This window comes from Halichoerus grypus, chromosome 4 (assembly GCF_964656455.1).
Source record: "Halichoerus grypus chromosome 4, mHalGry1.hap1.1, whole genome shotgun sequence".
NCBI lineage: Eukaryota > Metazoa > Chordata > Mammalia > Carnivora > Phocidae > Halichoerus > Halichoerus grypus.
In genome coordinates, this window is record NC_135715.1 from 181,558,707 (window position 1) to 181,571,703 (window position 12,997).

At 37.9% G+C, this 12,997-nt stretch overlaps 1 protein-coding gene and 1 long non-coding RNA gene across 4 annotated transcripts in view; one reads left to right on the plus strand and one right to left on the minus strand.

Annotated features, from left to right (window-relative positions):
- Positions 1-227: 227 nt before the first annotated feature.
- LOC118523914 (uncharacterized) lies at positions 228-6,319 on the minus strand. Its single transcript, XR_004911329.2, has 3 exons — positions 6,186-6,319; positions 4,262-4,528; positions 228-437 (listed from the first exon to the last, which is right to left on the minus strand). It is a non-coding gene; the product is annotated as an uncharacterized LOC118523914 (long non-coding RNA).
- LOC144381662 (uncharacterized) overlaps positions 5,750-12,997 on the plus strand; it is a 77,104-nt gene continuing 69,856 nt past the window's right edge. For 2 of the 3 annotated variants that reach the window (XM_078071387.1, XM_078071385.1), the window contains exon 1: positions 5,750-6,220. In XM_078071387.1, coding sequence (XP_077927513.1) covers positions 6,172-6,220 — 49 coding nt within the window. In that variant the 5' untranslated portion in view covers positions 5,750-6,171. Of the gene's footprint in view, positions 6,225-12,997 lie in introns of all 3 variants that reach the window. The other variant, XM_078071386.1, reaches the window with a different exon arrangement.

Consider the following 12,997-nt stretch of genomic DNA (forward strand, 5'->3'; position numbering starts at 1 on the left):
CATGGAGGTACCTATGCCACCGTTGGTTAAGGAAAATCTAGATTAGAGAAATCATAGCTTTTTCTTCTGTATCTACCAAGGAGATGTGGTCCCTATGAAACTCTAGAATGTGCGACAAAATCTTGAAATAATGCAAGTGTGGTATTTCAACCAAAAGATGAGGAGCAATGTGCCCAAGTCCAACAAGAGAAGAAAGAGATGCAAAAATACAGCAAAAGGAATAAGGCTGAAGATCCCAACACTGAACTTTATTTATTTTTATTGACTTTTTTTTTTAAGTAGGCTAAGTGAGAGGTAGACACAATCTAAGATGTGTGAAGACATTAGAAGTGTCTCTGAAGTAAGAGAAATCTGTGTTTGAAACCAGGTTCCATTAGTTTTCCATTTGTGACCTTGAGTAAGGTTTACTTAACTTCTTTCCATTTGTTTCATTTTACCTGTCGAAGCAGGAGGAGCAAAAAGAAAGTAAAGGCGTGAAAAAAAGAATGAAGGATTGTAATAACATATTTAGCAGATTCTTAGAAAATAAAATATATTCTCTTAATATTAGTCATTAACAATATCAATATTATCAATTAGCATTAATATAATTATTAGAGGAAAATCCTTTTCCAGTTTGGTTTTACGCACCTCATGATGTCTAGCATATACAAGGTACTCAAGTCATACTGGCTGAATGAGGGTATATATATATTTTGTTTCATTTACAAGATAAGGACAAGAGTATGGACAAAATAAGGACAAGAGTATGCCCAGAATTAAAATAAAAAACAAAAAACAAACAAACAAACAAAAAAACTTTTGGGTTACACCAGAAATGAAACTTGAAGATGAGAAGGACATTCTTAAAAAAAAAAAAGGGATGTGGTAAAGAAGGTGGCAAAGTAGAAAGTACAGGTAGGTAACAAAGAATGAATAATATTATGGAAAATACACACAATGCAATATGTGTAAAATAGGAATTGATAAATTAGAGCAGGTGTTCATAATATTCAGTTCATGATCTGGCCTCAAGGGCCTCTGGGCCTCCTGAAATTGCATGCAGTGTTTGTAAATGAGAAAGAAGCCATCAGGATATATGAGTCACATAAGGAACACTTTTTAGAGAATGAGCACTCAGAAAGGTCACTTAGAGAACACAGGGAATAAGAGAAAACTTGTGCTTAATGCAGGGGTGTTGTTTGGAATGTTTAACTATGAGTGGTAGCGAATATGAAGCTCTTAAATGTAAAACAAAGGGAATTATGATCTTAAGGATGAAAAACATCTGCCTTTTACCTCTCTTCGAAGAGAGCAGAAATTATTAAGTTTTGGAGTCTGGAAAGTTGTCAGGAGATGAATTAGCTAAAAGGGTGAAGCTCACTGGAAGCAGAAGAAAGGGGAAAAAATGGGAAGAGAACAAAAATGAAAAATTGTCAGGTATGTGAGAAACGAACATGCAGTTGATAGAGAATGGAAAATAGAGCTTATAAGGAATTTCTTAACATAAAAAAAAACAAATATAAAGCAAATAAACACTTGTTGGGAGAAAATAAAACATTGGCTCTTAAAAGTATGATTAGTACATAGTTTGCTTCTTGTATGTGTTAGCTCGGAATGTGTTTTGCTGGAAGAGATCTACAAATAAATGTAGTCATTTTAAATAACTGACATTATCTTAACTGCTCTAGCATATTAATCACTACTTACTGAAACTTTTAAAAATTATAATGCCTAATAACTAAATTGCATCAACCCTTAGTATTCTCTAGAGTATCAGAGCCTCAAAGCCCCTGAAGCCACTAACATACACAGTGTTAGTGATATTGACTTAAACTGTTTATTTTCTGAGAGATAAATCTATCGCACTCAGGAACCAGTTGAGAGAAAATAGAACCTTGCAATTGATCTTTGTACCTAATAATCATATATTAGTTCTCTGTGCATTAAAAAACATCATTTTTAGCGTTTCAGCCATTCTTACCTTTCAAATACTGTGTCCCACTTAAAGTATTGCAAGGATATATACATGTATAAGATCCAAATTTGATCTCAGTTGTTTTTTTTTTTTTAAGATTTTATTTATTCATTTGACAGAGAGAGACACAGTGAGAGAGGGAACACAAGCAGGGGGAGTGGGAGAGGGAGAAGCAGGCTTCCCGCTGAGCAGGGAGCCCAATATGGGGCTCGATGCCAGGACCCTGGGATCATGACCTAAGCTGAAGGCAGACGCTTAACAACTGAGCCACCCAGGCGCCCCTCAATCTCAGTTTAAACAATCTGTTCAGAGTCTGTGTCAAAGAGATTCTATTAAGTCACATGGAATTTTTTTCATTGTTAATCTTTGTTAAAACACTGATTATATTGCTATATGTTAAGATTTGAGTTGCAAGCAATCATGACCCTTGAATGTGTAGAAGAAAGAAGAGAAATATGGCTGATATAGATTAAGGGAATTCATCTATAAAATACAGCATTTCCATATACGTGGTAGCTTTAAAGAATATGAAGGCGCACCAACTTCATTTTTACTGTAAAAACAAAGTCAGTTATAAAACATTGGTAAAATCCCAAACCCTAGGGACTTTGCTAATATAATATTGGATTCCTGAAATAAGAGGAAAGTCCATTGGGAAACAATGCTGCCGGAAGACTTAGCCTCTGGAAAATCAACTTATATGAAGAATTAGAGCTTCAACTAAATAGAATTAGTCAAATACTGAGCCCAGGACCAGCTACAATAATCTGCAGGTCTAGTGCAAGATACATGTTGAGCCTTTTGTTCAAAAACATGAATTCCAATATGAGGACAGCAGAGCATAAACCAAACCCAACACAGAGCCCTGTGTGATTGCATAGTTTGCAGCCCATGAGGTGGGTCTTGCCCTTGACTTGCTACATAAGCCTAGTCAGGGTTCTCTAGAACCAGGTACCATGTCTCTTTACACAGTAACTGAGGCACCAATGAAAAATTCAAATTTCCATTATCAAAGAACTTAAGAACTACATTGAAAAAAAGATTTAATAACTGAATTATAATCTTTTTGTGTGTGTGTTACAGAAGAATCAAGTATCTAGATATGAACCTTTAGGTAGGCTAAAGATGAAAAATAAGATATTATGGGAACTTGCATCAGTTCTTGGCAGTGATGTGTAACCTTTTCCACTATAATCTTTCCCACTATTGACAACAGTTGCCTAGTGAGTTGCCAGCTCCATGCGAAAGGCAGTATTTAGGAAGAGGGAGCTCTGCAGAGGCCAACCTTAAAAAGCCTTTGACTCCAAGATGACATAAAATATAAAACCTTGGACCTGAAGTTTCCATGGTAGAATTTCAGGATGAATATGAAGCCAGATAAAGATTCAAGGAAAAATTTTTTAAAAAAACGTAAAATGAATTATCAAGTCTGAGGATAGAACTAGCATTTGCTTAAGCTGTGATTGATGACCATGAAGGGTTAATAAACAAGTCACTGTCTTCCCTTACATTTAAGTCCTTCTTTCATAAGTTGCCTGTGTTACATTTTAATAGAAAAGTGATCTCATTTCAAAATACAGTTTCGTAGGCATATATTCATGGACACACATGCATACACATGCATATATTTTAATCTATGTGGTCACAACCAGGGCAGTTACCATCTGTTGCAGGATACATCTGTTGGAAGGTGAGATTTTTAGTTATAAATAAAATTTTGGAACATCACATCTGGCAATCACAAAAGTAAATATGGAAATTACAAAATCCCCTTGAATTAGGATGAATCTAAATAACCCCTATATAATGTTCTAAACTTAAGATATGGGCTCCTTTCATCTGAATAACCCACTCTTGTACAGAATTAATTAACATGGATTTGGCTGACTTCATGTTTATTACCTGAATACATCTTCATTTCTTCTAAATTTTAAAAATCAAAGTTGATCAGGAGAACTGTAAGGTAGTTGCAGTGATTTTTTAAGATACCTTACATCCCTCAGCCACAGCCTATATTTTCCTGATTTAGAGTCTACATTGGATTGAAGGAATATCCATATTTATATGAAGATAAATATTGGCAACTTACATTTATCTACCACAGTGCATCAGGAACTCTCTAAATACTCTCTTTGCATGATATTTTCTAATCTTCAAAATATTTCTAAGAGGGTACTGGTACGATTTCCATTTTACAAATGGGGAAACTGAGGTCTAGAGCATTAGGAACCAGCCCCAAATTCCACAGCTAGTACATAATTTAAGAATCAATTGTGGCTTTAATAAGGACCTAAATACACTCACTTAGACAAATGAGGGTTTACATTTTTCTCTTGCAACAAGAAGTCTGAAGGTGAGTGTTTACAGCTCAGGCACATCAACTGGAAATTCTACATGATTCTTTTGGTTATTAAATCATTGTTGCAAGATGGTGACTCCACCTTAACAACAAGTTAGTATCCCAGGCCAGAAGGAAGAGTGAAGTGCAGTGGCTGAGCCGGCTCCTCTCTCAGGCAGCTTTCCCAGAAATCCCAGTCAAAAGTATCACTTAGATTTTATTGCCTGCTCCATCTGCAAATAAGTATAAGAAATGCAGAGTTTTAATTTGTTATTGTTTTTGTTTTTGTGTTTTCTAAACTGGGCTTAATGCTGACCCATCAGAATCAGGCTTATTAGTGGGGCCCCTGGGTGGCTCAGTTGGTTAAGTGGCAGACTCTTGATTTTGGCTCAGGTCATGATCTTAGGGTCCTGGGATCGAGCCCTGTGTCTGGTTCCGCACTTAGCAGAGAGAAAATTCTCTCTCTCCCTTTCCTTCTGCCTCTCTCCTTGCTCTCACACACTCTCTCTCTAAAATAAATAAATAAATCTTTAAAAAATAAGTCAAGCAGAGAAAGTCAATTACCATATGGTTTCACTTATTTGTGGAACATAAGGAATAGCATGGACGACATTAGGAGAAGGAAAGGAAAAATGAAGGGAGGAAATCGGAGGGGGAGATGAACCATGAGAGACTATGGAATCCAAGAAACAAACTGAGGGTTCTAGAGGGGAGGGGAGTGGGGGGATGCGTTAGCCCGGTGATGGGTATTAAGGAGGGCACGTTCTACATGGAGCACTGGATGTTATATGAAAACAATGAATCATGGAACACTACATCAAAAACTAATGATGTATTGTATGGTGACTAACATAACATAATAAAATTAAATTAAAAAAAATAAGTCAGGCTTATTAGTAAGAAAGGAGAAAAAAATGACTGTTGAGTAGGAAACCGTCACTGTGGCGAGGAGCTTGGAGCCATTTCTCTCTGCATTTTCCTACCTAGGAGAGAGTTTCAGCCAGAAGTGATGATAAGGAAGCTTCTATCTTCTTTCTTCACCTCTCCTCTGTCCTCCACTGGGATAAGAAAAGGGAAACCCTATTTGCTCACATTTCCTGTGAGGGCTTCTAAAGAAAAACTATTCCTCCTTTCTTTCTCTTCTCTCTTCTGTCTGAAAAAATGAGAGCTCATGAAACTAGATGTTAACTTGAATGTTTTCATCAAGGCAACATAGGGAGCAATAAGACAGGAAGTCTTATCAGTATTTCAAAGTAGGTGGCGGAGAAACAGTGAAAATAAAAATATATAGGATATCACCTCGGGCACGTATACAAGATGACCAAGGTTGTGATGGTCAGAAGAGAATTTTTTTTTTTTCCTTTCTAAAGAAATTATTGAGAAATCAGTGGAGTACTGCGAGTTTATTCTCCATCCAAACCCCTTTGCCCCTCATTGCAACACATAAGCTTCAACAGAGCCACTCAGAGAGCGTGAGATGGATCCAAGCGTTAGAGGGTATGCAGTGAGCATGAGCCTAACAAATACTAAGGACTTTAAAGGCAAGAATTTGTAGTTTTCAGCTGGAAACAGTGGGACAGGAAAAGAAATGGGAGGCCATGTTGAAGTTATCTACAATTCTACAATAATGCTTGAGTCATGCTCATAATCTAGAAGGGGACCATAAAGACACAGCCACCTGACACTCCCTAAGAAGACCACCTGTAAGGATGATAGGACCGACAGGAGAGCTGATATAAAAGGACCATCAGAAATCAGAGGCTGACAGGAGTTCTGATGGCCAGAGAAGAATATGTTGCCCAGATTATGGAAAATACAGCTGAATATTCCAGAGGAAAAGTTGAGAAACTCAGGAAGGCCCCCATGATAGAAGGAGATGGGTTTGCATACCTGCCAAGAACATGAAGCCAGATCCACATTGCCAGGTAGGTAAGAACCTTCCTCATCTCTTGTCTTTCTCCTTTGCATCTCCCTCTGTGCTAATCCTGGTGACGATGGAAAAGGGAGTGGTGGGGAGGTGAGCAATAGAGACAGTGGTTAGCTTTCTGAAAAGACTGGGGCTACAGGCTGCCAGCCTCAGCTGAGTGAAAAGAAAATCTTCCCCTAAATGAATATTACAGAAAATATTAATACATTATATCAAACAATAGCAATTATTGAATTGAAACTCGTTTGCTCACTTAAAGAGACCACAGGACCTGTTTATTACCTATGACTGATCATAAAAAGCATGCATCCACCTGAGATTTCATGCCTGCGTTTCTATGGAAAGATCTTACTTCCACTAAGAAGGTTTGAAGGCAGTAAGAGAGGCAGACGTGCATTGGCACTGGATTATCTCCTCCTTTTTGCTTCTTTATAGCAGTTATGCTCATCTTTTTGCTCTGTCTCTGAGAAAGAGAAGATGAGGCCCTCTCCATCTTGCCCTACACTTGAGATCCCTCAGGAAATCACACACATGGAATTCACCTGGAAAGTGACCACCTGACTACCATTAGGGCTGACAGTCCAATGGAGAATTCCATTGAGCTAAGCTGAATCATTCAGGACTCCTACCTGACCTAGAGAACACAGACCCAATCAGCTTCCTTACACCTTACCCATAAACCCATAGATTAATATTTGTTTTTGCTACTCAAATGCCAAGAATGCCTTGTCCAGAAGAATGAACATAATCAAGGTCATGAGAACTATGGCAGAAGTGCATTAAGTTTTAGGACCCTTTCTTGAGGCTCCCAAATTAGAATCAATTGAGAAATAAACATAGGTTTTAAGCACAAGGAAAACACAATGTCAATAATCTAGCTGATTCGAGAATGCAGCTCTAAATGAGCTTGCTATTTTTTATCCCACATCAATCACCAGCGTGAGAGCGGGACAGCCTAAGGCCTCCCTGAACATAGCCATGCTGACCTGGCCGCAAAGAGGGCAGAGAAGAGAAATGCCCTGCAGAGAGGAGAGGCTAGTTCTGAATGGGAAGGAGACTGGGAGAGATACTGAGTTCCTGCTGCCTGACTCAGGGTAAGCACCTCATTCCTCCCGCGCTGGGCAAGGTGAGTGAAGACAGATATGCTGAAGGCTCTTTCCTCAAAGTTTCATATTCCCTCCCCTTTTCAGAAACAGAACGTGGAGAATCTTTCCACCAGCATCAATGTTCGAAGGTTGCAGAAAAGGCAGTGGGAGCTATAGTAGTTAAGAGCCTGGCCTCGGAGCTGTGGGCCTGGGTGTCAATCCTGACTCTCTTCCCTCCTAGCTGGAGCGCATTGTCTCTTCTTAACAGGAAGCTAATCAAATCTCTCTAGTAGGCTTGTTACAAAGATTAAATTAGTTAAGAAATATAAAGCACTTAGAATAGTGTCTAAAAGATACTAAGTACTCCGTATAGGTTACTTATAATGCAATTATCTTATTCAAATGCTAAACCATATTTCTCTGCATATGTGTATCTGTGCTTTGATTCATCTTTAAAATATTTTATAAATGCCAGCAAACCATCACATTTCTATTAATTTCAATTACCTTAAACATCATCACCTGGCTTCTTTTACTTTATTTCCACCCTAAGCTCAAGGAAGGAAATAAATTTAAGATAGAGAAAGAGAATGTGACATAACTTATGGGTACAGATTTTTTTTTCTTTTTGCTATTGTACCTAACAAGATTTGAATTTGCAGATATCTTGACTGGGTGATGAATTGTGAATAAAACTGAAAATTAAAACCACATAAAACAAGGCAAATTTTGAAGTTGGATAATAGTATCCAAATTCTCTATTTACATACTTTTATTTAACTGCTTGTAGAGTCTTAAATAACTTTCTTCCAGAGTTGATGTTTGACCTCGACTGCGGACACATCAGGTGATCTGTGCCAGGGTGTGGGGAGATCCACACTACACTTGCTTTGAGAGGAAAACATCACCAAGACCATGTTTAAGGGCTTGTGCTGAACTCTGGGTTGTGGAGGATTGGATCTTCTTTGACCCTCTTCAACTGCTCTTTATTAGAGTTCTTGGTATTCGTAAGAGGTAGCTTTCCAAGGTCTTATACCACCCCCAAGCTTAATCTTGTGAACATCCATGTACATGCATGTACACAAACACACACATTCATACCACATGGACAATTGTTTGTATCAATGAAGAGGCGATAGACTGGTATTTTTTAAGAGGATGATTTTTAAAGGACTTCACATAGGAAAAGAACATCAAGAGCCAAATCAAGTCCATCAGAGAAGCTGAAAATCAAACCCACTGAGCCAACAGCATCCAAAGCAAGATTGAGGCTTGCTGATGAAGTAAAGAGCAGGGACTCAGGAAACAAAATGTCTGGGTTTACTTAACCGCTTTGTGCTGCAGTATGCTCATCTGCAAAATGGAAATACTAATAGGACCTATACCTGTATAATAGAAATAATAATAGAACCTACCTCAGATGGTTGCTCTTCTTGTACATCTGTAAAAAAGTGATAATAACAGCACGTCTCATAGGATTGCCATGGAGATTAAAAGATTAATACCTACAAAGCACTTAGGAGGCTGGCATATAGTGAGCATTAAGTAGGCATTCCCTGTGATTGCTATTATTATCAAAGCCTCAAAAATGAGATTAGCACAAGAGCAGTTCAGACATAAGCATACAGGGCTAGGGAGACCAGGTAATTGACATAGTAACAGGGGAGCAGAGAGACTCATCTTTGTGGACTATTGAATGTGTAGCATGTGCCTCAGCCAGGCTGACCAAAGAACCATCAGCAAGGTGGACAGAATGATCTTATTTTGTTTCGTTTTTCTAAAAAGCCAAAGCATCTCTCCAGGGGAGATTTGGCCTGCAATATTCAATGCCAAACCAAATGACTTAAAGTTAGCGGTGCTAAATGCCTTTGGTTCGGTCTATCTTAATATAAAGACTTTTTGTTTGCTCCAAGAATAAAGATTTTATTTAAAGTGAACCCTTTGAACTTTCACAGAACAAAGTGATTATATTCAGCAATCAATAGCTCAGTTATGCCGCTCACTGCCCTCCACAGCAAAACTTTATGGTACAAACTATAAATCTTCAACATCCCTATGTTTCTTTATTGGTTATCTGTCTGATAGGTGTTGATATTACACACACATGCCCGCCCACAAAAGTAGCTTCTCTTTTACCAATAATAAAATCAGAGATGTTAGCTACTCTTTATTAAATTATAAAAATGTATATCCACATTAATTTTAGCACATAATTTTTTTTTTCAACAAAGGATATTCCCATTGATTCTCAATGACTTCTGTATAGGAAGACAAGATGTCTCATCATATCATGTCTCTATTTCTGCAATTTTAGTTCCTCCATATATTCAGGTTTGGGTTAATTTATTTCACATAACCATTAATGGAAGTTAAAGACAGTGTTACCAACTTTTAACTTGGAAATCCATTTGTAGTACCTCTATAATGTCTTAAACTCTAGCCAGACACATAGCTACTTTTAAAAATGGCAGCGATTGTACAAGTACATGGCATTTTGCAAGCATTCTAAAAACTGCTTTCTAAATTAGTCATTTAGATAATAGGTGCTTTTCTCCTCATCAAATGTTTAAAAGTGGATTATTAATGGCATAAATAGGGGGCGAGGAGCAGAGAAAGAATTGCTCTTTTTGCCTTATTCATTAAATCAACTAATTAGTAATTTTTATTTGTTTGTTTTTTACTTAATACATTTTAGGTAAGGTTATCATTTCTTTTTTGTCACAAATGGAAAGACAAACCAGAAGAGGGAATAACCTTGAGCCCTACATCATATTTATTATCATCACTGGTTAAGTAAGTAAGTGAATGAGTGAGTGAAGAGGTGTGAAATTCCAGCTGAGAAAAATATGCTGCTTGAAGAAGTGCTGACATAGAGACTACAATTACAAAAAGAAAATATATATATACACATACGTATGTGTATGTGTATACATATATTTATATGATTGCTGACATTTAAAAATCATTTATAAAAAGGAAAACTAGATGTGTAATTATGTCATCATCTACATGGCTCACTGTTTCCACTAGTCCAAATAAAGAGTATGTATTTTAAAATATAATTCAATTAGCAGCTACAGCAATCTAAGTGATCAGTTATAGAAATAAAGAAAATGACAACTCAGTAGGAAACGAATACATTTTTATAGTCTCATTTGTCACTACATCATGATTATGATTTTACTGTAGACTTATAAATTCACTGATTCAGGTTAGTTAATAGTTTCAGACTTAGTTTTATATGTGATTTGAGAGTTTCTACATCCCTGATGGATTTATAGAGCAGATATATTTAATAAAAATTTGGAAAATTTAAACTCACAGAGAAAATATGCATCATCTTGAGATACCCCGAGGCTTTGATATCATTAAAACATCTTAATGACGTTGATTGACAAAAATGCATGTCAATGAAAGTAAGATCTTTTTTATGAAATTGTCACTTGATAGTAACTTAAGAAAAAATAACTACTGTTGACAAGAAAATAACATGATTATTATTTTTTTAAAGATTTTATTTATTTATTTGACAGAGAGAGAGACAGCGAGAGAGGGAACATAAGCAGGGGCAGAGGGAGAGGGAGAAGCAGGCTTCCCACAGAGCAGGGAGCCCAATGTGGGGCTCTATCCCAGGATGCTGGGATCATGACCTGAGCTGAAGGCAGATGCTTAACCAACTCAGCCACCCAGGCGCCCCAAAAATAACATGATTTAAAAGGCTTTGTGAGAATATGAAAACAGCAAGTATGAGTGTGAGACCATTAACCAGACCAGTGGAAGACCAGGTTAATTTTCTAGCAAATAAATATTTTGGGGACATCCAGTATCTGGTCCAGCATGTAAGGAGCACAGAGGTTGTCACTTAAATCCTCACAAGAGGAAAAATCCTGAGCAGCCTAAAAATCTAGAACTCTTCTTAGATCTGTCAGAGAATTCAAGTCACACAATAGGTATATATCCCTAAACTGGAGAACTAGGTGGATACAGAGAATCACAACCTACCTGAACAGAAACCCAGGAGCAGAAACCTTTATGGGATCCAGTACTAGAGTAGAAAAATCTAAATTATGATTGACAAATTTCTGGATGCTTGATGGAGACAAAGCTGAGAGTTAAAAATCCCATGGAGGCCCAGTCTTGTAGGAGCCCCACACTTTTGTGGGTTTCACCTGCAGGAGCCCTACCAGGTTTTCTTTTCTTTTTTTTTTTTTTTTAAAGATTTTATTTATTTATTTATTTAAGAGAGAGAGTGAGAGAGAGAAAGAGCACAAGAGGGGGGAGCGGGAGAGGGAGAAGCAGACTCCCTGCTGAGCAGGGAGCCCGATGCGGAACTCGATCCCGGGACTCCAGGATCATGACCTGAGCAGAAGGCAGTCGCTTAACCAACTGAGCCACCCAGGTGCCCCCCTACCAGGTTTTCATAGTGAAGATCTGAGAAAAAAATCCCCTTGTGCTTCCAAAAGGATGGGGGCAGGGTAGACATTTGGAAATATGTTCAGAGCATTCTGTTCTTAGTAAAGTCTGTCCTCGGGGTCACCTGGGTGGTGCGGTTGGCTAAGTGGCTCACTCTTGGTTTTGTCTCAGGTCATGATCTCAGGGTCATGAGATTGAGCCCCGCCTCAGGCTCTGCACTCACTGAGGAGTCAGCTTGAGATTCCTTCTGCCCCTCCTGGTCGTGTGTGCTTTCTCTCTCTTAAATAAATAAATAAATCTTTAAAAATAAAATAAATAAATAAAGGCTGTCTTCAAGAGGAAATATTTTACCAGAGCTTAACCTACTAGAGTTTTATCAGAGTCTAACTGACCTAGGGGGAGGGAAATCTCCAGCTCCAGCCCCCTATAGCCATCCTGTCCACCTAAGAAGGGTGGAGAAGGGGGAATGAGAAGTACTCACAGCCCAGAGAGACAGGCTTGCCCACTAAGAGGCAGACCTAACAAGGGCTAGAAAATACTTCCCCACACACACCTTATTGTCACATCAAGGAAGGCCTATCTGTATATCACCCTTCTCAACAAGAAAACAAACAACCTATTCAGAAATGGGCAAAAGATCTGAACAGACACCTTCCCCAAGAAGGTATACAGATAGCTAATAAGCATATGAAAAGGTGTTGGCCATCTGAGCATTTAGAAATTGCAAATTAAACCATCAGATACCACTCTGCACCTATTAGAATGCTGAAAATCCAAAACGCTAATAGTGTTAGTATCAGGAGGAGTGAATGGGTATCTGAGAACTCCGTACTTTCCACTCAGTTTTCCTATAAGCCTAAAACTGCTCATAAAAAAAAGAAAGTCTACCGTTTAAATAAATTAATTAATTAATACAGCAAAATCTTTTGAGAGTGCAGAAAAAAAGGAAAAAAAAGCAACAGCTTAAAATTAAAAAAAAAATGCACATAAATGTAGATAGATGATAGAGATAGAAACTTTACTATCCTTTTTTTTCAATTTTTTAAAAGATTTTATTTATTTATTTGTCAGAGAGAGAGAGAGCACAAGCAGGGGGAATGGCAGGCAGAGCAGGCAGAGGGAGAAGCAGGCTCTCTGCTGATCAGGGAGCCTGATGTGGAACTTGATCGCAGGACCCTGGGATCATGACCTGAGCCAAAGGCAAACACTAATCTTAACCAACTGAGCCACTGAGGCGTTCCTCCATTGTTCCCATTTTAAAATTTTTTTTTTTAAAG